Source organism: Apis cerana, linkage group LG4, assembly GCF_029169275.1.
Source record: "Apis cerana isolate GH-2021 linkage group LG4, AcerK_1.0, whole genome shotgun sequence".
In the NCBI taxonomy this organism is placed as follows: Eukaryota; Metazoa; Arthropoda; class Insecta; order Hymenoptera; family Apidae; genus Apis; species Apis cerana.
This window is the reverse complement of record NC_083855.1, coordinates 733,669-761,518: the sequence shown is the minus strand read 5'-3', so window position 1 is coordinate 761,518 and position 27,850 is coordinate 733,669. Positions and strand designations below refer to the sequence as shown.

Sequence of the window (27,850 nt, the reverse complement as noted above, 5' to 3'; positions counted from 1 at the left end):
TTAGAAATTTTTGTATAATAAATTTTTGTTAAGTAAATTTATAAAATAATGTATTTTTTTTAACTGATTATATTTAAATAATAAATGGTATATAAAAATTGAATTTTATCTTTAATTATATTTTTTCACAATCATTTCAACATTCATTTTTTTTTTATTATTATCTTTGTCTCAAAAAAAAAATCAATAAATATATACAATTCAGCCTTTATCTTTTCATTCTTTGTTCTTTTCTTTCTTTGTTTTTGCTTTTTCTTCTTTTTCTTCATTTTATGCTCTTATTCTTTTATTATAAATATTTTATAATAAAAAATAATTATTAATATACATATCAAAGTTTTCAAAATATGTTAATTAATTAATCGAACCAAATAAAAAAATTTTTATAAGAAATTATTATTGCATATTCATATAATAATTTTGAATTTATTTATTAAATATTCAAATTATTGAATGGGATAAGATAATTTCGTTACTTAAATTTATAATTTTTACAAATGATATTACAATATTATTTGTAATTTCTAAAACAATTTATAATATATTATTTTTTAAGCAAATGATATCTATAATTCGCTAAATTCATATTGATTCACTCATTTCAATAAAGGTTTCGATATGGTATATTTATATTTATATCATGAATATTACACATATAATATTACACATGTACATAAATATAATATGTATAATAAAATTTTATAAAAATATAGATCGATAAAATTTGTAAATTATTTCGTATAAAATCAAAGGAACAAAATTTTTTCTCAATATTTAAATTAATTAAGTTTTATCTTTATCAATTAGATGGATGATCGTAAATTTTTTTTTCTATAACCATGCGTTAATAATCCTATGAAATTGAATAGATGATCATTCAAATTTGAAATCATTTTGCTATAAGATTTTTTAACAATGCTGGAAAAAATCGATCAATCGACTGAATGTTTTTTAAAGATTCTACTGTGAATCAGAAATTTGTTAGTCTGATTGAATCAGAGATGAATTAGTATATATATATATATATATATATATATATATATATATATATATATATATATATATATACAGTATATATAGTATATATATATGTATATACTACATATTAATTATATACTATATTATTATATAATATAATATAGTATAATATTATTAAATATATTATATACTGATATAACTGAACTATATAAAGATTGATGGATTAGATAAGAAGAATTTTTTCCTTGAATACGAGATTTCTATTTTACTTTTTAAGATGCTTTTCAAATATATTTATTGGATAAAAATTAAGATTAAAATGATTATAATATTTTTATTTTTTATTTTTATTTTAATATTTTTATTTTTATTTTATTTTCATTGAGTTAAGTTTTCTAAGGTTTATATATTTATTATATAAGGTATATATATATAATATATTTTTATTCTATAAAAGAGATTACAAGATTACACAAAAAGATCATTATTAAACTTATTTTATCGATTATATATCCATTTTATAAATAATATTATTTAATAAAGACAGAAGAAAATCTATTTTTTCTTAATTTTTTAGACTCTTTCTCTCCATATTTGAAATCAAAAGTACCTTGTATTCTTATAACAACAAACATAGAATTTGTTGAAATAATGTTTAATTCATATTGTAATCAATAATAATCGTAAACATGAGATATGACAACAAAGGAAAGATTCGAACGAAATAAAATTTATTGAAGTTTATTCAATTTAGATTTAAACATACGTAAAATATCCTAAATTTTTTTAAAATGAAAGAATATTAAAAGTATTATCATATAAGTATATCTTCAGCTGTAGGGACCGAAAATAATAGTTACTATTAAAATTCTTATGAGAAAATTCATTGATTTAATATTAATATTTATTTAAATGAAAAAAGAATCATAAATCTTAAAGAAATTTTTCAAAAAATGATTATGATTAAAAAATATTTATTTATTAATTTTTATTAATAAATTATTAATTATTATTAATAAATTTTTTTATAAACAAATCATTATAAATAATTAATATTTTTTTATCGATAATATGTTTATAAAAATTTTTTTCGATTGTTTTTTCGATTGTTTTTCGCATGATAGAAAAGTATAAAATGATTAAAAAGTATAAAAAGACAGTAAATATAAAAATTTTTAATTATAAAATAATAAAAATATATTAAACGAGAGATTTTTTGAAAACTTTTTAGAAATATAATATAATATGAAATAATAAAAAGTGAATGAAAATTTTTTTCAATTTGAAGATGATGAAAGATTAAATATTTATCGATAGTAATTATTCATTACTCAAAATTATTTAAACTAAAATAATAATTATTACATAATATAACTTTCTCATATTTTGGATATAATATTTGAAATTAGCATTTATTCCTTTCTTATTCCTTTATAAATATTATTTTTTTCATTACGCTAATAATTTAAAAAAATGTTCAAAAATTTTTAAACATGTTATTCTAATAAATATAATAAATATAATATATAATTAATAAATAATCTGAATAATATGAACGTAAATTTAAATACTTAAAAATAATAAAATTTTTCAATTAAAATTGTTTTTCTTTTTTTCGAAAATGCTTAATATGTATATTTTAAATTGATAATTTAAAAATTAGTGAAAACATCTATGTTTCAATCTAAATATCTTCCAAGCTATTACAATTATGTGTACAATAATGTATATGATAATTAAAATAACATATAGATTATCTTTTATATTAAATTTAACTATTGATGTCATTTGAAATAATAATTTCTTGGAATATTTATATAATCAAAACTATATTGAAAAAAATAGTAAATGAATAAGAAATAATGATATTATTCAATATCTGACAATAATATATATAATAATATATGGAAGATATTTATATAAGAAATATATGAATGATATTTATATTAAAACGAGTAGAGATAATAACAATAAAATAAGATCCTAAAATCCTAAAATTAAATTTTGTTTTTCAAATATAAATGTTAAAAAATTTAAATAATATTTTTTAAATAATATTTAAAAAATTAAATTTACAAAAGTTTAATTCTTTTTCATTTGCAATACTTTTCATTGGCAATATTTATAAATAGATAATAATCAATATAAGTATTCAATAGCTCAGCTTGTTTATATACAGATTTTGCAAATCAAAATCAAATTATTCATAACTTGTAAAATAGATCGAAATTTATTTTTTGTAATTTGATACATTATAATGAAAATAAATAAAATATTAATTTTCCAGAAAATTAAATTCGAAAATTTGTTTTTCAAATTTTTATGCGATTTCCATTATGATATACGTTAAATCTTGGTTCTCTCAAGAAGGATTTTGCGATGAAATTTTATTTTTTGCTTATTATCTAGAGTAATTTATCGATAGTTAAATGATTCGTATCCAATCGAAAATTAGACAATTTTAGTTTTATTTGATAATTTTTTGAAATTGATTTATTTCAAATGAAAAAATTTTATTTTATATTTCTACATCAATTTATTTTTTCATATAAAATCATTCTTCGTTCAATCGTATATAAAATATATTAATATAAAATAATTTACTGATTTTAATAAAAATAAGCGTTCAAATACCTAAATCTTTTTTAAAACAAAAATTTCACTTATTATAAATTATATATTACTTAAATTATATATTATATTACATATAATGTACAATTATTACATTTATAATACATATAATTTATTATTAAAAACATTATATATAATTTATTAGTATATATAACGTTTTTTATTTTTATGCGATTAGTTCTAATATATTTTTAAAAATAATTACAAAATTTTATTTCAATCTTTAATAATTATTAAAAATCTTTTACGTTAAGATTATAAAGTAATGTTTCTTATGTTTTCGTTTATTTAATTTATTTAATTTTAAAATATTTTAATATAATAAATTTATAATGTACAGAACATAAATTAAAATGATAAAATTAAATATTTTATAATTAAATAACTTAATCCAAACTATTTTGAATTATTTTTATATAATAAAGATTTTTTTAATTTCTTAATTGGTTCAAATTATTTTTATTTTAAATTATATTATGTTTAAAATATCGAAAGATAAAAACGAATCATATTTTTATTTTAAATATCTTCATAAGAAAAGATTTTATAATATTATTTATAAAAATAAATAAATTAATTTTGTATTTATCTATTTATATAAAATGAATATAATAAATTTTTCATAATTAGTTTTTAATTTCGAATTTTAAATAAATTAAGTTGATATCTTGTTTAAAATAAAATAATTGGTTGTTCTAGCAACGGAAGATAAATTCGAGCTTATACATAGGAAGAAAATTATAGACGATAAAAATGGGGTAGAGATAACGTGTATGGCAGAAGGACTATATCCACAACCCACTCTAGATATATCTATCGAGTAAGTAGTTTAATAAGATTTTTAACTTTTCATGTTTTACGATAAATTATTTATTTTCTGTAAATTATCTATTTTCTTATATTTTTTATCTAGATCTTATATTAAAATCTTGTTAAAAATTAATTTTTATAAAAATGAATCTTTATTCTATAATGAAATAAAACGTTTTTACATAGTTCATTATGCAATATATTATTATTTATCCTGAGATTCTAATTATTTCTTATTTTCGATATATTTTTCATATATTTTTATTTTATTTTATTTTTTAAAAACTTTATTTTTAAAAACTAAAATTTACATTATTTATAATATTTTATACATTTATAAAATTCTATTTATTTATAAAAAAATTAGTAGATAAATTTTAAAGAATTATAGAAAAATTTTTAATATTGAATAGAAATTTGAAGCAAACAATTAAATTAATCGTTAAATGTAATAAATACGAAATCGCAAAAATTTTTTATTAAATATTAAGAAAAATAATATTTTATAGATATAATAAAAACATAATTCTACAAATATTTTACAGTAACAGAAGTATGTAATAAAAATATAAATCATAAAAATGAATTTGTTTTACTTTAATATCGAACATATTTATGATATTTATGATATTTTAATAATAAAATATTAATTTTCACTTAAAACATTTCTATGATAATATAAACTTGAAATTTATTTAAAAAAACCATGTTAAAAGTATAGAGCAAAAACGTATTAAATAAATATATGTCTTATTCTAAATAAAATTCTATATTAAAATTCTCAACGTTCACAATAAGATACCAATTTAGATACCATTTTTTTCCTTTGAAGAATAATGTGCGTTTAAATTATATTTTTAACATATTTCAAAAAATATCTATAACATTATAACATAATCTGAATTCCCCAATTTATGAAATTACAAATTTTATTTTTAAAAATAATTGTTACAAATAACATTTTAATATAATAATTAATAATGTTATTTTTTTTAATGTTATTTTTTTTAATATTTATATATTTATGTATTTATATATTTCTTTTATCGAATTTATCCTCATCGATTATCCTTTCGATTTTTGGATATGTTGTAAAAATAAACATTTCGAATAATTTTTTTACTTTCACACGTTATCATCGATCTTAATTTTCAAGATATTTACAAAAAAATATTCTATGATATCCAAAAATCAAAATCAGTAAATATCTATTTCCTTATTTATATTATTATTTAAAATTTTTTCAAATTTTCAAAAATGTTCAAATTTAAATTTAAATGTTTATAAAAAATATAATTTAAAATTTTAAAAATTTTATGATTTGTCCAAATTTTGAATTCCTTTGCTTTTCAAGATTATTTAAATTTTATTTTTAAATTTCTACCATTTGGAATAAAACCAAAATTTCAACAAAAAGAAATATCGAATTATAATTCTTTTTTATCTCATATAGACATAATATTATTATAAACAATCTCAAATTTTTCGATTCAATAAAATTATTAAAGTAAAATTATTCCAAACTAAACCAAAAAAATTATATCCAAACAAACATTAAAGTTTATAAGAGCAACAACAGCACAATGTAAGCAAACAAAACAGAATATTTTGAAAATAACATTAAAGCAAGTTTACAAACGCTGAAATCGCATACATGTCGCGATGTTGCTATGGACATGGGTGCACATCAACTCATTGTCAAACGATGAGTTTAAATGGTTTACACAATTGAAATTGGTACAATAATGCATCGTGTTCCAGCATTGTGTAAAATATTGACTTAAATTCACCGCTTGAGTCGATACATGCGTTGCAATATATTGCAACGTGTGTAAACCGCTTAATATGGTAATGCCTACTCATTTAGCCAACATATCGCATGATATTTCGATTTGAATATAGCCATAATAATTTTGCAAATGCTTCCATTGCAGGGATGTCCCGGAAAAGCAAACAAAACCTACTATTACACTACGGGCCGATGGACTATACGATATCTTATCACGAACGATCTTACTTGATGAAAATTTACCTGAAGCAGCGATTGTCAAATGCTTGCTTGGTATACCGAAGGTGAACTATAATATTTCTCACAAAGCTGTCTACTATCCCGGTTAGTATAAATGTATTTTAATTTATCTTATCTTCATCTTTCTATTTCTTTATATATTTCTTTCTTCTTCTGCACGCTTACTAAGTGATTTATTTTCAATCTCTTTATAGTTCGCAATAGTTTTTTATGAAAAAAATAAAGAAAAAAAATGAAATAATTATTTAATTAAAAAATAAAAAAAAATATATAATTTTTATTTCTGCGAATTTACAACATTATCATTTCCGATCCATCGAAATTAATCATGTTCACCCTTTAATCGAGATAGAATTAGTTTATTTTGCTCGTATTTTACAATATAAATATCTATTTATCCAGCCAAGCTTTTATAAAATAATAAAATCACTTGTTTTAAATTGTTTTCATTTAAATATCATTTTAAAATTTTTTCAAACTATGCGTGAAAAGAATATAAAATTTGTAACAATTCACAAATGATAAAACGAAGCGTAATATTTTTTCTAAAAATTTATACAATCTTGAAAGATTTATTTATTCTTGAATATAAAAGTAAATTAAAAATACAATATTGTTCAAAGAATATGCAATAGAAGCAACAATATTATTTTTTTTTTTAAAAATATCTCCCTCTGTCATTAAACGATTTTGAGCGGATGTAAATATTTATAGCTTCTCGTTTTTACAAATCTTTAACTCGTTTTCAAATTTTTCATTTTATGGTCGACATTTTAAGATAAACAAAGAAGTGGAAATAACGATAAGAAATAACGATTTATTTCGAATTAATTGACTGTTATTTATTTCAGAACAATACTTTATATATAGAATATGGAATCATTTGTTAACCGAAGATTTCTAAGATAATTTTAAGCAATATTTCTCTTTGCAAAAACTTTCATTATAGTTTTGTTAATGAATTATTAATAAAAAATACTGACTAATTACGAAATGTATCGCAATCACAAATACAAATAAATAAATAATCACATTTTTGGGATATTTTGTACATAATCTATAATTTTCTCTTTTTCTTGTTTATTAATAAGATATTAAAATTATATTATAATTATATTATATGATATATATTAATATATAATATATAATATATATTATAATTATATTAAAATATAATATATAAAACTTAATAATAAAATTATATTATATGATATATTAATATATTAAAATATTTTTAAATCACTTTAATTCACATAATCATCAGTCTGACTTCTTCATAATTATTTTCCATTCAAAGATAGCTTATCAATTGCATTTTTGTTTAATCACATCCGATTAAATTTTATCTGTCAATTAATCTTTGGTTGACTTAACAATTAATTTGTGGAAATATTAAACAATAAATTTATGCATAGAAATAAACAAAAATGATAATATAATGATTTTACTAAATATTAAATTAATCTTTCGCTATATTTTAAAATTCATTGCAATAAAAATTCATAAATTGTGTTTTAGTGTTTTTTATATCAATAATTTTAGATGTATCGAAAATATTTAATATAGCGTGTATATATATATATATATATATATATATATATATATATATATATATATATATATGTGAATTTTCTTACGATATAAGAAATTGAATTTTGAATATCATATATACGACAGCATATTTTTTGTACATTATTACACTTTAATATTTATTAATATTTTAATATATCCATAGAATTATTAAACACAAGCACATCAGTTATTTCTTAAATTTACTTCACCATTTAAATTTTTAATTTTATCTTATCTTTTATTCTAAGTTTTCAATAAATATTATATGTATCAAATTTAATATGAAAGTAAATTTAATTTTAATCCGAATACAATAGAACAAAATAAAAATTATCTTTGTTATTTTAAACAATGATATAATATTTTAATAAAATTTTCATCGAGACAATAATAAACTATATATAATTTGATTTCTTTAATATTCATAAATGATAAAATATTTACGTATTAATTATACCACTTTCTCTAATAAAATAATTAATGTTTATATATATATAAAAAATGCACGATTTTCAAATATAATAAATAAATATTTAAACATATTTTAGATATTTTTTTATAACTATTCTATTAAAAAATTATAAAAATAATTTTAAATTATAAAAATATAATTCTATTAATTTATATAAATTTAACGATAATGTTTCTGAATAATAATTTTCTGTTTTGCAAAAAATGGAATATAAATAGAATGTATATGTATATATTTAGAACGAGGAAGATTAATTTTTACAAAATAATAATTTTTAACGTGTGCGTGGGCATTTCTATTATCTTTTTGATTTATTACTTTTAGTTATTATTTTTTTCGTTTCTTTTTATTTTGCATATTATTCAAAAATATATGATAAAAGTTTTCAATAATAGAAAAAATGTTCTCCTCCAATAAAACTTGTTCCTCAATAAAACATTTTAAAAACAAATATTCATAATTGATATAATACAATAAATAATTCTTCTCTTAGAATTTAGCTAAATCATTCGAATTTTCACAATATCGTATCAACAAATCTTACTTTTTTCCATTCGTAATAAAAAAAACTGATGAATTTTTTTGTAATCATTGTTTTCTTTTTGTTACTTTTCATCCAAGCAAGTATACCGTTAATTTTTTATATAATCAAAGAAATTAATAAAAATTATAAGTATAATCGCATTTGTGTAAAAAATGCTTGAAATTTTTATTCAAAGTCTCGAAAAATTTAAAAATTTTAAAAATAAAAATGAACTTATTACGAAAAGTCGAAAACAGAAACTTTATAATTCCAGGAGATGAAAGCAGAAAAAATCATATAATAAATGATATTTACTTTCTGTAACAATTTTATATTACTAAATTAATTAAAGTTAGAAATGATAAAAAAAAATATTTTAATTTATAAGGAACAAAATGAAATAATTAAAATATGAAAAAAATGATATATAAATTGAATAAAAATTTTACTTCAAAAATCTTTTATTTTTGACTTCAAGTAGAATTTTCTTTTAAAATAATAGATAATTTTAATGAATATAAAAAGAAAATTTCTAATAAAAAATATATTATTATTATTACAGTTTGATGAAAAATTTGAAAATTAATAAAAAAATTCTTTGTTCAAAAAATTTACAAAATTATGAAATTTTAAAAATATTATATGTAAAATATATAGTCATCAATTATTTTTGGTCAAATTTGCTTTATTTAAATAATAAATAAGATTTTTAATTTTTACATAATTTTTACATAAACAATTTTTTCTATTATTTATATTTTGCGAATTACAAATCATTATATAATTGATTAATTAATTGATCGATTTAAATAATTGATTATTTTAACCGTTAATAATTAATTCAAACAAGAAAAAATTTGACTATTGCATATCTTTATTAATTTAAGTGATTAGTGTTAATAATTTTCAATTTTCTGAATTTCTAGACTGAAAAATTTTGCTTGTGAATTCTAATAAAAGTAAATGTAAATGTAAAATTTAATAACTTTTCCTAATATTGATTATTTCACTGCAGTTCCTTATTATTAAAACGATCAATTATTATTATTTATAAATTTATTATTAAAAATCAATTAAGAAAATTTATATTATATTTAAAATTTTCATATTTTCTTTTCGAATAATTTTACTTATAACAAATAAATATTTAATAATAAATATTATTTATTTAAAAAAAGATAAAATTATAAGAATTTCAATATTAATAATAATAGTTATATGAATAATTTATAATAAATTAATTTTTAATACAATAAATTTTAATTTATGTAGAATTAATTTATTATTAATTTATAAATTAATAATATTTAAAATAATAATTTTAGGAATAATTATAGATTATAATTTTTATAAATTTACTTTATTAAATAATAAAATTGGTTTATTTCAAATATCATTTTTATTTATAAATATAATTTATAAAAGAATTTATAAAAAATTAATTATAATAATGTCTAATTATGAAGTGTATATTGAAAAATCAATTTTTGAAATATTATCAAGTAAATTTATATTTTTAATATTAAATTTATATAGTTAAAAAAAATTACAAATATTAAAATTAATGTATTTTTAACTATTATAATTTATTAACTATTATAATTATATTATAATTTATCTTTTAATTTATATAATTAGGTTTAATAATTAATTTATTTAAATAGCTTATATAACACAGATAAAAAAAAATTTCCAACCGAATAACTTACTAAAAAGTATTATTATTTATCATCGCAATTTTAGATATAAAGCAAAGAAATATATTTTTCTAGAAAAGTAATATCGATTGAAGATAATTAAATTATTATTAATCATTAAAAACGCAACATGGAATTTTATTTATCTAACCAAATCAATACCAAAATACAAAAAATTACAATATTATGTTTTATTTTTTTATTTGTTATAATAAAAATAAAATACATAAAAATTCGAAAATTATAACGGAATTAAAAACGTGTCTAATGATCTAATTTATTACAAATCATATTTTAAAAAAGAAGTTATTCTACAGCAGTTTTTAAAATTATATTCTGATATACATATGTATACATATATATATATATATTACATATATATTAAATATATACTTACTTTGTCATTAAAAACAAAATAATTACAGAAATAACATTAATAATATTTTTTAAAATTATTATAATTATATGTAAAAAATCTCTTAAACGAAATTTAATCTGATATCGTCTAATCGTCATTTTAAACATTTTATAGATATAAAACAATTGATATTCAAATTTAAATTTAATATAATGTGCATATTTTTAAAATACTATTTTTTGTGTACTTTTTTTGAGAAAACAATTAGAAAAAAAAAAAGAAAGCAAATTCAATTTTCTTTCAAATGAATGGAAATAAAATACACAAATATAAATGTTATTCCTAAATTCTCTCATATAATTAAGCTAATATTATTATTATAATAATAATATTTTATAAAATATTAATAAATTTTAAATTTTTAAATTTTGCAATTTTTAATTATTTTAATTATATTATTTTATTATATATTATTAATAATTTTAATTATTATGATATATTTTAATGTAAAATTTCACAATTTTAAAAGAATTATTTGTAATTTAAATTTATATTGTATAAATTATAATATATTTTCTTGTGCAGTATTATCTGCTATTATTATATCATGCTATTATCTATTAATTGATTTGGATGATTTTTATATTTGTATTTTAATAGATCTTTCATTTTAGCATTTTATTCAATATTCTTTGATATAGATATATTCAATATTTATTACCACCGAAGAATTATATAGATTTATAGTAATTATAGGAACACGTTGAAAATGAAACTTTTCGAATAAATGTTAACATTATTTGATAAGTACGATATGGTACATTTTTTTTAATATAAACTATGGTTTGATTACAGGAAATTTCGTTGGTCAATTGTCAATTAACTTCCTTCTAGTCATAATGCAGATGGCACTAATCAACATACTCAATTAATTATTAAGTAAGTAAATGAATATAATATTTTTCGAAATAAACCTTAATTATATGAATCTTATTTATAGTAGTGTTTTTTTTTTAATAAAAAATATTATTTTTCTTATCATAACAATCTTTTATATATAATAAATTTGAGTTGCAATTAATTTTTTTAAACATCATTGATTATTTTTTATTAACTTCACTTTTATTAACTAGCATTTTGTTTAAAAAAAAAAAAGATTAGAAAAAGATTAGAGAAGTATACTTTTTGGTTATTTTTAATTGCTTCGAAGTTCTTCGGTCGAATTTTGGAAATAATTTCATCTTTTAAACTCGAATCCTAATAATTAAAAAATAATATATATCTATTATTTTCAATTATTTTTAAAATCTGCAAAGTTTCATTCAAATCAGACATCAGAAATCAGATTTTACATCTTGTCCTTATTAGAATTGCTAAAATTGTTATTGCAAAAATATTGTAACAATTTCAAAGAAAATTAAATATATCTTATCCCTGAATTCAAAACTACTTAAGTTTTCTCAATTTAGTAATTCTAAATTCATAAATTATATAATATTTGATTTCAGACTGCTGCCGAAAGTGAAATCCTAAACGACTACTGAACGCATACAAAGATTTGCCGTTTCAATCGGTCATCCGTATTGCATCTAAAATACTTATCGATAAATGCAGTGTGCCTAAATTGTATTACTATATATACTGTTAAACATTGTTTCGCGAAAAACAAGACAACCTCAAGATATTGGGTATTAAATATCGATCAACTTTGGTGTTCATTGTTTATACTGAAAAATTCTGTTTATGACTAATTATACACATAAACATATGCTATATACGCACATATGAACATTTAAATATACCGATATTAATAAAAATAACATAAGTAAGAATACTTTTTAACGTGCCGTTTAAAGCGTTATTCATATTTATAATGAAATTCTAGTTTATCGTCGTTAACGTGGACAGTATTTTAAAAAATCAAAGATGTAAGTAAAACTGTTAATCGAAAGATGAGGAAAAAAGAAAAAACAAAGAAAAAATCTTTGCAGTATAGCATTGTAAATAATATTTAAAATTTAATCTTGTTATAATTCAAATTATTATGCAAATATTACGCGTGTTTGTTGCTCTTCGTATTATGCGAGGTTCATAATCTATCGTTCAAATGAATAAAATATATAAAAATTTACGTACTTTATACAGAATGTTAATACAATGTATATTTGGGAAATATCTTTGGAGAATCGATTCTAAAGATTAAAAACAAACATAAAAGTGATTGATATACAAAATATCGATCGAGATTTATTTATTAAATAATTTCGCATTAAATAAAACGAGATGGGAATAAAATATGATGATATAGCGATTTAACGACAATAGACAATTTCTCTCTTTCTCCGTCTCGCTTCGTTTAACGCAAAATTTAATCACTTATAATTTAATTCATATATAATCTTTAACCAATATTTTTTATTTGTATACCAACTTTTATCTTTCCTTTAAAATCGATCCTCCAAAATTAATATATATATATATATAGTATTAATATATTAATTATCTATTATATATGTATATATAATATATCGTATTTATATATGTATATGTAGCAGTTTCTATATGTATATATAATGAAGTACAGAAAAAAAGATAATACGAATATATTAATTATACATATATAAGTGTAATTATTTTAATATATGTAAATAACTATGACAATATATTATATTGAAATGTAAATGAAGATTTAAAAAAATAGAGTGATAACATTCTTGCTTGAAAAAATAAATTATATATGTTTCTGTAACGATATTGTGAATAATATATTATTTCTGATCGCAAAGCGTGATAGTGCAATTATCGTCATAGTGCGATAGATAAAACATAATTAAAACAATTTCAATACACGATACAATTACATTTAGTTGAATTTCATTTATCAATCGATTAATTTAAAAATTTATTCTATTATTAGATATTTCTATTATTTTATTATTATCTAAATCTTATAACTAGTCGATTCAATAAAATGACCACAAAGTGAAATTTAATTTTATAAATAAAATATTCAATTACTATTTCATTGTTCTTTAAATTGTATCAAAAAATGAAAAGAATATAGAAAAAATATGAAACAATTGAACAAAAATTCAAATCACGTATATTAAAATTTGCTAATTAAATTAAATTAAATTAAGTCTAATTTTTTCCATAGCAACATATGATTAATGATAGCAAAAATCAATGTTAACACCAAAACTATTAAACTAATTGATTTTTTTGCAATTAATAAAATTTGCTGAAAAAATTATTGATTTTTATTCAGACAGAAAAATTTTAGGTATATATATATATATTCATATATAAGTATATATATGCGTATATATATTTATATATAAAGTATCCCAAAAATATTGAAACATTCATAAACTGGAGATTCCTAAAGTAATTTCAACATTTTTCTTTGAAAAACTTTAAGGCTTTATTAACGAATTATTAAAAAAATATTGATTAATCACGGAGTGCGTAACTTAATCGAGCCATGACAATAGGCTACGTACCGGCAACCAAGCACAAACAAATTTAATCAACGTATGAAAAAACTATGTTCGATATTGTAGTTTTTTTCATGATATAATTCAATATAATTTTTTATCGATAAAGTATTCATATTCATACATTATATTTCATATTCAATATATTTTCTATAATATATATCACTTGGATTTATTTACAATGTCTCTTAGAAATCTCTCGTTTACAACATTTTGGAATATCCTGTATGTAGAGAGTGAATCAGAATAAATGGGAAATACGATAGCACCTGATTCTACGTGAAAAAATAAGTCAAAAAATAACATAAATTTTTATTATTTAAAAATTAATTTTTTGAAAAAATTAAATCGAATTTGAAAAATTTGATTTTTTGAATTATACGATTCTTTGATTATATTCAATCTTGACTTTTTTTAAAAACATCGAAGTGATAAAATTTTATTCTATTCTATATTTTTTGCTTTTCATGTACAGAATTCATTTATCAATTGTTTATTTATATCGATCGATTTATATTCAACAAAGAATCAACCAATTTCAATTTCATTTAAAAAAATTTCAAATTGGATTTATTCGAAAAAGCTACAAATAAAAAAATTATTTATTTTTTTCACGTAAAATCAACTATACTTCTCACATGTTCCGACTCATTTGTATATAATATATTAAATTATTTTCATAATACTAATACTTAATTCCAATCATCTACATCAATATATTCAAGATATATATCGATAGACATGTGTATGTTAAACTACATATATATACTGTATAAGTATATTCATGTAGTATATTAGATATAGTTCTGGAAAGTTCTAACGTTAATCTATCAAAAGCTAAAATTTCTTTCCGAATAAAAAAAAAAATATTTTTTTATATCATTCAAAAAAAAGAAATAAAATATATTACGCTAAAATGCTTGTTATTTAATTATTGACCGAATTTTATTATTTGAAAAGCAATCGAAATTGGATGGTAAATATCAAATATATAACAAAAAAAAAAAGACAAAAAGTCATAGCAGATATTATATTTATAAATAAATTTTTTATAGAATTTCTAGTCTAAACGCGAAAAGTTTATTACAAAGGGAAAAAAGAAAAAAAAATAAAAAGAATTTTTTATATTACAATTTTATGTATAATGTATATTCCAAATACATACATGCTTAAATAAAATCGCTAAACTTATATGTCACCGAACGAATATCACCGAATGTTCACAAAACATTCATTTTTATCATAATCGTATTAGTACATCAAAGTATAATTGTAACTAAAAAAAATATTCGATTACATTTCGATCATATTCTTTAATAATGCAATGCAATTATTATGTAATCCTAATCATACTTTTTTGTTATAGTAAATGATAAAAAAAAGCTTTTTCTAAATCTTCCAATTATACTTAATTAAAAAGATAATTTATGAAGTTATTATTATAAATTATGAAGATAATTTATAAAAGTAAAAAAAAACAAGAAAAATTATCATTGTGTATTTTCGCTGTGTTTTATAAATAAATAAGAAATATATAATAAAATTAAAAAATATGTATTGTTATTATTTTATAAATAAATCGAAAAATACATTATTACAAATAATACAAGTCATTGAATCGAATAACAAAAATATTTTTTGAAATATATGAAAAAAAAGAATATAATTATCAAAAACATTTATCAAAGAAACGAAACTGTAAAATATTTTAAAAAAATATAGATATTAGGAACGAATTAGTAGCGCCATCTATATAAATGTCGAGGAATCAATCAATATCGGGATTCAATTTTTTTTTTCTTATTATTATTATTTTTTTTTTTTTAATAATAATAAATTATTTTGAAACACGAGAGATAAATAAATATTGGAATATTTAATTCACAAGTTCGTTAAATCGATAGGAAATGAACAAGCGGCGCTATCTATATGCATATCGAGGAATTAATTAAGTCGATCGTCCTTTTTTCTTTTTTAGCGGCAATACATATATAAATATCGATAGGATATAAGAATAGAATTATATAGAATTATAATTTTTTTTTCAAGATCGGTTAATTCGATTGTTTTTTTTTTAGCAATAATACATCGATTGAGCATAAAAATATAATTATTATTACTTTTTTTATACAATAATTTATTCTTTATCTTTTAATGTAAGAATTAAAAAAATACGTTTTATGTTATGTGAAATCTTATTAATCAAAATAATATTATAATATAATATTATTCATATAAATAAAATTTTCCAATTAATTTTAGTATATTTAATATTATTTTCAAAAATAAAATTATATACTTACTTCAATGTCATAAAAGGTATTCTATACTCTTTTTTTATATTATTATTATATATATATATTATACAATTTTTCTATATTTTTATCAATTAAATATATTCTAAAATTCTATATTTTTATCAATTAATAATTTATGGAAATTGATTTTTATCTCTTTTTTACATTAAAAACTTGTTTCCATAACAAATAACTAAAACAAAATGGAAACTATCGAGAAATATTTTTATCAGGTATGTAAACAATAGCAAAAAAAAAATTATTAAAGAAAACAGTAGTTATACAGTAGTTAAACAGTAGTTTTCTTAAGCAAACTATAATCTTTTTAATTGCCTTTTCATATATTTAGAGGATAAAAAAAAATCAATCGATTCTTTACTCTTAGCGCATTTAAGTATGAATAAATAAATACTTAAATTATAACTTACGCCATTCATTTTGCTGCAAGTTGTAAGTGATATTTTACTCAAAAACCTTTAAAGTAAAAAAAAAATCAATAAAAGTGAATAAACAACGGAAGAAACAAGTTATTCTTCCATTCTATACAATGGTTGAATTATTGACCTATTACGACTTTACTAGGTTTCTTTTAACAACATTGGGACTTTGGCCATATTATAACGCAAAATATAGAATTTTGTATAATAGTATCATCAGCTTTACTTCCTTTTCTTTTATAGGTATTCAGGTATGAGAAAATTATTATTTTGTATTAATTATTATTTTCTTATTTCTTTTGATTAGATTATTTATTCTTCATCATTAAATCTCGTTCTATTATTACTTTTTATTTATATAATATTCTGCAAATATTATAAAATAGTATTTGTAGTATTTGTTCAATCAAAAATTGTGTAATGTCTTATATTTAAAAAATATTAAGTTTTATTATATACAAAATGTCTCAAAATGTTGGAACCTTTAAACTGAAAATTCCTAAGATAATTTCAAACAACATTTTCCTTTGAAAAAATTTCATTATGGCATTGTTAACGAATTATTAAAAAACACTGATCAATCATATGTATAACTTAATTAAACAGAAATGTTGATTATGTGTTGCCGATCAAACATAAACAAGTACAAACAATATCTTGAAAATATATTGAATATATTTTATTTTTTTATTTTTTTCCACAAAAATTATATTGAATTATATCACGAATAATAAATAAATAAATAAATATAATATTCAACATATTTTCTTCGAGATATATTGCTTATTCGTATTCGATCAGTAACACATAATGTTATTGTCGCGGCTCAATTAGGCTATACGCTTCGTGATTGGCCAGTTTTTTAAAATACAAATAATAATTCGTAAACAATTTCGCAATGAAAGTTTTTGTACAGAAAAATATTAAAAATTAAAAATCTCTATTTTGCGGATGTTCTAACATTTTTAGAACATCTTATATATTTTAATATTATAATATTATATATAATTTCTATAAAATTTGATTACTTCTAGTGTATAGTTTTAAAAAATTCTTTCAAAAATAAAAAAATGTTAAAATATTTATCGATGTTAATCATGAGTTTAGGCTCCTTCGTAAAGTACAATATAAATTGGTATCAACTTGCAATAGTAAGTTTTCAATAATATATTTAAATTATAATGTAAAAAAAAATATAAAAGATTACAAAAAATTATTATAAATATAGGTTAAAGAGTTTATGGATAAAATAAAATACGATTGGGAAATAATCGAAATGAATAATGAAACACTTGAAATTATGAAAAGACGTACTTGTTTAGGAAAACGTTATGTATTACGATTTGCATGTAAGAAATATATTTCGAGATATAAAATAAATTTACATTCTAAGTTGCATATATTCTAAAATAATTATATTACATAATTATATATGCACATTACAGCAATTTTGTATTCATCATTAGCTATCATACTATTCTGTCATATGTCAACCTGTCTTCTAGATAAAATTCAGCCATTAAATGAAACACGTTTGAAAAAATTTCCCATACTGACGGAATATTCAATTCTTGATGAAAAATATTTTTTATTTACAACTATATATTTATATATATCATTGCTATTATTAATAACTATATTTGTAGCAACGGAATCATTAATGATTTTATGGCTACAACATGCTGCCAGCTTATGTGAGATTACAAGGTATAATATACAATTTATTTTATGCACTCTTACTGATTTGAAGTCAATCAATGATCTTATTATCAATAAATTAATATTTTCTTGAATAAATATAGTATGTGGCCTGCGATATTTTTTATTTAAATTTATATTTTGAGAGTTTATTTTGGATCTAAAAAAGAAAATAATAATTTTTTACAGAAATGAATCTAATTTAATTCATATTTCTCTCTAAAGAAAGTTAATAATTTTTTTTATTCATTAATTTGTTTTGCCAAATTTTTTTAATCCAAACTTTCACAAAAAATTACTATTATTTTCGTTTTTAGCAACTCAAAATATTTCACACATTTTATAGTCCAAATACTATCTTTTAGATTTAGTTATATACAATAGAAAATTGATAAAAAAATATTTGTTTATTTTAAATATATATATATTAAAATTTATAATAATATTTATATTATTAAAATAAATAAATATCATTATAATAATTAATAATTTATTAATGTAACAAATATTTATTGTATTGGTTGTCAAGACAAAATTTGCTAAAAAATAATATTTTAAATCATTTTTCTTATATAACTAAGTAAAAAACTATCGCTTTTAATTTTCAAAATATTCATAAAAAATTTTAATGTCATTATATATATACAATAAATAATGTATTCATTTACATATGTATTATTATTATTATTATTTCTTATCATCCTGCATATGTATACAGAGGACATTTATAAAAATGTAAAATATTTTTTAAGAGTAGATTTTAAATATCAAAACGAATAAAATTCATAAATATATATCCAATAAGATTTAACTAATGAGTATTTTTTAAGTACTTTAAGTTTAATGTTAAATAATAAATGTTAGATAATTTTATAGTCAAATGATTCACCATTAAATAGACTATCTATTTTGAAATTTTAATTCAATATAATATATAATATATGTATTATTACAATTCTATATGTATATGTATTATATGTATTATTACAAAATCTATTTTTTAATAAAAAATCATTTCGAATAAATTATAACTAAATTATATATATATATATATATATATATATATATATATATATATATATATATATATATATATATATATAAATTCTAGAATATTTAGCATTGTATAAAACATTTTATTTAAATTTATTTGATTAAATATTGTATGATATTCAATCTGTCTTACTAAAATCCATGGGAATAAATCACAACACATTCTCATAAAATTTTGAATTAAAAAAATTGAATGTTTTTTTATACACTTGCTTTTAATTATCTTTGAAAAATTATCTTTATATAAAAATATCTTTAATTATCGTTAAAAAAAGTCATTAATAATTAAATTCCAACAAATAACTTGAATTCCATAAATTAATAAATATATCAGTGAATCAGTCGATAAATCTTTATTTCTATTTTAATTGTTCTTATAGTTTTTATCTTAATAGTTATTTTATCTTAATAGTTCTTATTCTGATCAATAACATTCTGAATCAATAAGAATCAATAAGTTACTGAATTAATAACATTCAAACAGTTTGGGTAAGGAATTTCTAATCCATAGAAATTTTCAAACTGATTATTTATTAGGATTATCATTTAAAAGTAAATAATGAAGATAAAAGCTAATTTAACTACTAATTTAAAGAAAAAAAACTTAAGATTCAAATGCAAAAATATTAATCCGAAATGGAATTTCTAATAAATCTCCTTATTAAAGAATAATAATATTTGTTAAAATTTTATAATTAAACAATTATTAAGAGAAATGAGAATTCATTCTTATCATAAAATTATTTCCATAATTATAAAGAAATGTTAAGATTGTTTTGATTGCCAATCTTAATAAAAATCAAACAATTCGAGAAAATTCTCAATTTGTATCTTTAATAAATATCATAAAATGAAAAAAATTATTAACTATATATTTTGAATCATATTTTTAATTGAAATCATGATTTATTAAATTTACAATGTAAATAAATTACTATTTTATCAAATTTTCAGATATCTTCATTTCACTCCAGGCCGATTAATAAAGACAATGTATATAGCGTTATTTTTAACATTATAATCATAGCCTTAGACTTAAAAAAAAACATGCGATATAAAAAAAATATGCAAATAATTGTTATCCATTGTTCGATCCAAAGATTTGATCTTAACATATTAACTTTTATAAAGATTGGACATATAAGAATATGAACTCATTATTAATTCATCAAATACTAAACTGTGTTAGGATTCTAAATCTTATTATTTTGTTTTCAATAGATCTATGAATCATAATTTATTAAAAATCCAATTATTTAAAATTTATTTCTTTGCTGATTATCTGATCATTATATATAAAAAAAAATCTATAAACTATAGAAATTGAAATTTGAAATTTATATTAAATAAATTAATGAGTAATAAAATTCTTTAAAATTTAAATTCTTCCAAAAGAAATTAAAAAATATAATATTTTCTAGACAGAATAAATAGAATAATATAGAATTATATAATAATATATAATATATTATATAATAATATTATAATATATTATAAATATTATATAAATTATTATATAAATTATATAATAATATATCATCTATAGACAATACTAAACTAAGCAAGTGAATATTATCAAAATTTTAATCTTTGATACAAAATTAATTTGGAAATATCACAAATTAAAAATTAAGATCTTCTCTTATCAAACTATCCTAAAAATCATAATAAAAAACTGAAAAAATTTTTAATATATTATGTAATATAACTCTGCAATTTAACTTTAGGAAATTTTCAAAATCAATCCTATTTTAAACATTCTTAAAAAACTAACGATTTACAATAGGATGAAAAATTCTCTGTAACAAACTAAAAACGATCTGTAATAAATCTATATATACAAACATTTTTAAACAATTTAATAATAAATATCATCGACATATCAACTTTTTAAAATCATTCTATTATGGAATATATATTCTATTACAGAATGTAGAATATAATAAGAAATAAATATTGAATCTTCAATGCCATTTATAAAAGATTATCTACATCTTTTCTATATTATTATATAAGAATATATATTAATGATAAATAATATTTCTAATATTTTTTCATTTTCTTTTACGGATTTACAGTTTCTTTGTTCAAAATGCTACTTTAAAGAGTTCTAAAGATCATTTTGATAATAATATAAAAAAGTATATAATAAAAGCTGTAATTACACATAGAAGAGTAATACAGTCAGTATTATTTTTTGTTTTATGTGTATTATATTAAATATATTACGTGTAATATAATTAATGAAATAAATCAATATTAATTAATATTATTTTTAAAGATTTTTACAAGATGCTCGTGATTATAATGTAATAACATACTGTATTCTCCTTATATTCGCTATCACATCCTTGGGCATTAATTTGTTTTGTGTAAGTAAAACTCTTCTATATTCTTTAATTGCAATAAAAATTGCAAAAAATATTAAGAAATGCTGAAGATGTTTCGAAACAAAATATTTTTATTTATTTTCCAGTTATCACAATCGATCCTTGTGTTAACTAAAATCGAAGAAACAATTATCAATTTTTTGTGTATTATTTGTGAATTGTCATATATGTTCTACATGAATTATATGTGTCAGCAAGTATTGGATTGTTCTAATAATCTTATCATAACTATGTAAGCACACAATATTTTATTAATAATTTTAAAATATTAAGAAAAAATTTTGTTTGCAATAAATAGTTATATATAAATTCAAAGAAAATCGTAAAATTTCAGCAAGATTTATTGTAATATTGTTCATCTGACTTCGTCTAAATTTTGCCGATTCATGCTGAAATTCAGATTTTTAAATTAAGAGCAAATTTTATGCAATAATAAATATATAAATACATATTTCTCATTTAATGAGTTTTCATCTAATTATATTTATATCAATTTTTAAAATTTTTGGAACTTAATATAGATACTCTCTACATTGATAACAAACATATAAAAATGTAGACGAACGGTTTACAGAAATATTACAGATGATAATTTCCTATTATTATTTACATATTAAATTTTTCTAGCAAATCAGTTTTTGTTATTTCTTTACTCATAATTTTTTTAAATAATATCATTGCATTCATTTTATTTTTTTGAATTCTGTATTTCCTTACTTTATTAATATTTATGTTTATTTTGTTTTATCAAATTAATGCAAAATTAAAAAAACTTAACAGACTATTGCAAATCGTTCATCTGCATATGTATCTATTAAAAATAAATATTATTAATGGGATTTTTTTTATGATTATGATCATTTTCAGATTTCACACGAATTGGTATAAAATGCCTGTTTCCATCCAAAAATTAATTTTAAACATTATGTTAAATTGCAACAAACCATACTTATTTACTTTCTTCAGTGTTTACTATCCAACAATAGAAGGTTTTGCATCGGTATTTTTACTATTATTTTATAGCTAATACTTAATCTTAATAATACATATTTCATCGACATTTATTTTTTAGTTATTAAAAATGTCATTATCTTATTTTATGATGATATTATCTATGCAGTAAGGATTTTTTAAATAATGAAAACACGAAGAATAATATTTGTATTAGTATAATAATAATAAATTAAATAAAATAATTAATTTCTCAATTTATGATATTTATTTGAATTCACTAAAATCAATCATGGTTTTTTTCTATAATGGATAAAATATTTGGACATAATAATAATAATAATCTAAACATCTATAGAGATGTCTTAAACACTTAAATTATTATTGCATTTATAAGCAATTATTCTAATCGACTGCGTATAGAAAAATATATAATGTTTAAAAATGAGAAAATATCAATAAATTGATGATTTCTGAAATAATTTCAAGCAATATTTTTTTTTTTACAAAAACTTTTATTACAGATTCCAACATTTTTGGAATTATATATTCTGTAGAAAGTTAATATGTAAATATAGACTTGTATGCAACAATCATATTATTATGATGTATACTGTGTAAATTTTTATGTTTACATTTTTTTTTTAAATTTCATTATTATGAAAAGTAACTTATAATATTATTCATGTTACTTATTTTGCTTTCATTATTATTCATTTATTTTATATTGAATCCATTATGTATATAATATATATATAATATAAAATATATATATATATATATTTATCTGATACATAAAGAAATGAAAAAACGACGATTATATTAAAAATAAAAAGATCTTATGAAATAATTATATATAAATTTTTTTCTCTCTATTCCCATCTAATAATTTTCGTTGACCCATTATTTAATAAAAAATAGAAATATGTAATAAAATTTTTTTATTTTTAAAAATTTAACAATGAAAGTGAACATCATAACAAAGCTATATTTACTAAAAATAAAAGTATTTATTTTGTTTTTTTATATCATCATATAATTATTTAAATTGTTGATTAAAATTTTATATTAAAAAACAAATTTAAAAAGATTTTAAGATATTAATCTTTTTGTTTATAACTTTTTTTAATATAGACAATTAATAAATGTTTTATTAAATGATAGTAAAAAAATAACTTACGCAAAGAAACAAAAACTTTTGTCTGAAAACTTTTTTCTATATACTTATTTCTTATAATATGCAAGTTACAACGTAATCAAAAAAATAAATCAAAAAATAATTTAATTTTCAAAGATTGATTTCATAACCTTAAAAAAAGATTGATTTTACCATCTTAAAAAATAAAGATATTGGATAATCAAAAAAATCTATAATACATATTTATATAAATATTATATCTGCAAAATTTTTTAAATTTTCGAATTAGAAATTTTTCCTTATTAGATATAACTATGTTAATGATGTTATAATAATATGGAAATAATATTATATATAAAAATAATATAGATACATATATAATCATATTTCTCCATATATGCGATATATTATTAATAGAAATATTTAGCAAATATGATAATTTCCAATATCTTTTCTATTATTATATCATCCTTCTTTTATATCATTATTATTGTTTAACATATTATTATTATTTAACAAATTCAAATCTAATAATTTAATATATTTTTATGTAATGTTTTATTAATATTATCCGCCAATATAATATTATCTATATTAATGTATTTTATGATTTCTCCATTTTGTTTGATGTTTTATGTCAATGTTTATTATTTCGATTATATGAAATATTTGCATAAATATGTTATATTTTAACTATCGTATAAAATTTTTATCAGACTAGTTGTTAAACTATTGATTTTTATATATCTTAGTAATTTTCTTAAATATATATATTTTCTTTTAATACTTTGTTTAAGACCATATATATTGTTTCTATTATAGATAGATTATATTTATTATATTTATATATTTATATATTTAAATATATTTCCATAGTTAATTATTTTTTCATTCTCAAACTATTATAATTATTTCTTCAGCTGGAATAATTACATTTCCAAAACAATTTTCTGTCGTTGTTGTTTCTGCGCTTATATAAGTTTTGACTTGTGGAGTTCTTATAATAAAAATTTTTTATACTTCATTAAATAATCTGTGATACTCTTTAAATACTTCAATTTTTTTTTTTTTTGCACATATCCAATAAATTGTAATAAGAATCGAATAAAATTGATTCAATATGTATTTAATAATGCTGACTGCAATATTGGAGCGATAGCTAAATATAATATTCCACTTACAAATTTTTTATAAGGAATTTGCATCATTTCTTCTGATGTTTCTTTTTCTATTTTCAGTTCAAATTCCACAAACATTAATATTAGTTTACAATTTTGCATTTCAAATTTTTCTAATAATTTTAAAATATATTTATTTTGATTTAATTCAATAATTTGCTTTCTATATTCACTTCTATATTTCTTCTTCTGATGTTTCTTTTTCTATTTTCAGTTCAAATTCCACAAGCATTAATATTAGTTTACAATTTTGCATCTCAAATTTTTCTAATAATTTTAAAATATATTTATTTTGATTTAATTCAATAATTTGCTTTCTATATTCACTTCTATATTTCTTATTACATTAATTTCTACAATATGAATTGATTGGATCTTAATCTTATAAAAAATTTTTACTTTAGGTATATTTAAGATATTTTTAATTGTATTAAATCTATTTAATTCATATCCAATATCATATCCAATATCCATATCATTAGATATGATTAATAAATCATTTATATAAATATCATCTATGTAATGACTAATTTCTTAATATTAAAATTAACAAATGCATAATAATCTATATTAGATTTTATATTATTATATTAGATTTTTATATATTCATACTAGACAAATATTTAATTTTTTGTCCTAATTTTTATATTTTAGACTGTTTTAATTCATATAAGAATTTTTGGAAAAGATTTTTATATTTTTTTAAATATAGATTATTTTTTTTAAATTACTTTAAATATATTTATAAGTTACACGTAATCTAATTGATATTATATAGTTGATAATATATTAATATACGTATATTGCTTTCGATTGAAATAGCTAAAATTGTTTATATCGTCTTATATTTTGCCTGATTATACTTTCTCATAATGTATACCATATTTTTTCATAATCTCGAATTCATAATAATTTTATTTTATATTTGTCTATAAGTTTATCTGATTTCTTTTTATTTTAAGTACTCATTTATTTGATAAGACTTTTTCGTTTTCATTAGCAAGTTTTTCATTAACAAATTAATTTTCCATTTTATATTAACATATTCTACATTTTATATTCTATAATGTCACTAGTCAAAATTGTTTATTACTTTCATTTTCAATTTTATTTGGAGTTAATGAATTATTTTCGAAATTATTTCAAATTTTTCTTTTTCTATTTTTATCATTTTTAATCTGTCATATCTTTTAACTAATATTTGTTTTATCACTTAAATATTTTTTTTTTTCAGAAATTGTGTCTTCTTTTTTTTTTTGATGATATTTTATCATTATTTATGTTTTATATATTATTATTTCTTTTAAGCAGAAAATCTATAGTTATATTTTCTTTTTGAAAACTCTGAAACTTCTTTTCTATAAAAAATATATTTTTTTATATATGCCAATATCAAGCAACTATAATCTTATCATTATATATTCATTATAATATGCCTTGGATTCGCTTGAGTATCATTATATATATATGACTAATCCTTTTAATTAAATTTTTCTATTCCAAAAATAATATTTTGTTCTTTAATGACTTTATATGCAATGCTTTGCCATGGCTTTATATCCAAACCTAAATGGCTTTTTACAAACCCGACATATAGCTTTTTTTTGCTATATAATTTCATAGGAATGATATTATTTAATGCAGATTCAAAATCTATTTCTAATATAATTTATTGTATTTATTGCTTCAGCTCACAATATTTTATAACTTTTATTATAATATCATTTTTAGAATTTTATTCAGTCGCAATTGAAAATTGACCAAAACGCAATAAAAAAATTAAACGCAATAAAATAAATTTTTTCAAATTTATTCAAAGTTAATGAAATTTAAGATTCATAATTATTCGAAATAAATATTGGTATAAAAATTATTAAAGATAGTCTAAAACTTTTTGAGAATGTTTTGAAAGTAGAAAAAAATGCAATTACACCTGTTTTTTTTTTTAGTTATCTAACTTTGTTCTGTTATATCATTTTATTATTAAGAATTTAATCAAAATAATGTTTTAAAAAATTTTTTCAAATACAAACATAACAATTATAGGAATATATTTGTTTCAATCTTTCAAAAAATAGCATTTCTGAAATGTATATATTTTTTCGTTATTTTTAGTGTTTAATGTTTAATTGTTATAAACG

At 18.0% G+C, this 27,850-nt stretch overlaps 2 protein-coding genes across 5 annotated transcripts in view; both read left to right on the top strand.

Annotated features, from left to right (window-relative positions):
- The window catches only part of LOC107998630 (uncharacterized), a 310,960-nt gene extending 297,024 nt beyond the window's left edge, over positions 1-13,936 (top strand). The window contains exons 3-6 of the mRNA XM_017057992.3: positions 4,309-4,429; positions 6,354-6,532; positions 11,926-12,009; positions 12,579-13,936. Of these exons, the coding sequence (XP_016913481.1) occupies positions 4,309-4,429; positions 6,354-6,532; positions 11,926-12,002 (377 nt within the window). The 3' untranslated portion in view covers positions 12,003-12,009; positions 12,579-13,936. The remainder of the gene's footprint in view (positions 1-4,308; positions 4,430-6,353; positions 6,533-11,925; positions 12,010-12,578) is intronic.
- Positions 13,937-18,358: 4,422 nt separating this feature from the next.
- LOC133665931 (putative odorant receptor 69a) lies at positions 18,359-23,654 on the top strand. 4 transcript variants are annotated; one of them, XM_062073475.1, is made up of 7 exons: positions 18,359-18,452; positions 18,530-19,008; positions 22,131-22,235; positions 22,334-22,424; positions 22,529-22,674; positions 23,310-23,431; positions 23,515-23,654. In XM_062073475.1, the coding sequence occupies exons 2-7, from the start codon at positions 18,734-18,736 to the stop codon at positions 23,574-23,576; spliced, it is 801 nt and encodes a 266-aa protein (XP_061929459.1). In that variant the 5' UTR covers positions 18,359-18,452; positions 18,530-18,733; the 3' UTR covers positions 23,577-23,654. The 4 variants fall into 4 exon arrangements, with proteins under 4 accessions (XP_061929459.1, XP_061929460.1, XP_061929462.1 ...); XM_062073476.1 differs by having other exon boundaries at positions 23,310-23,442; XM_062073478.1 differs by lacking the exon at positions 22,131-22,235.
- Positions 23,655-27,850: the final 4,196 nt, after the last annotated feature.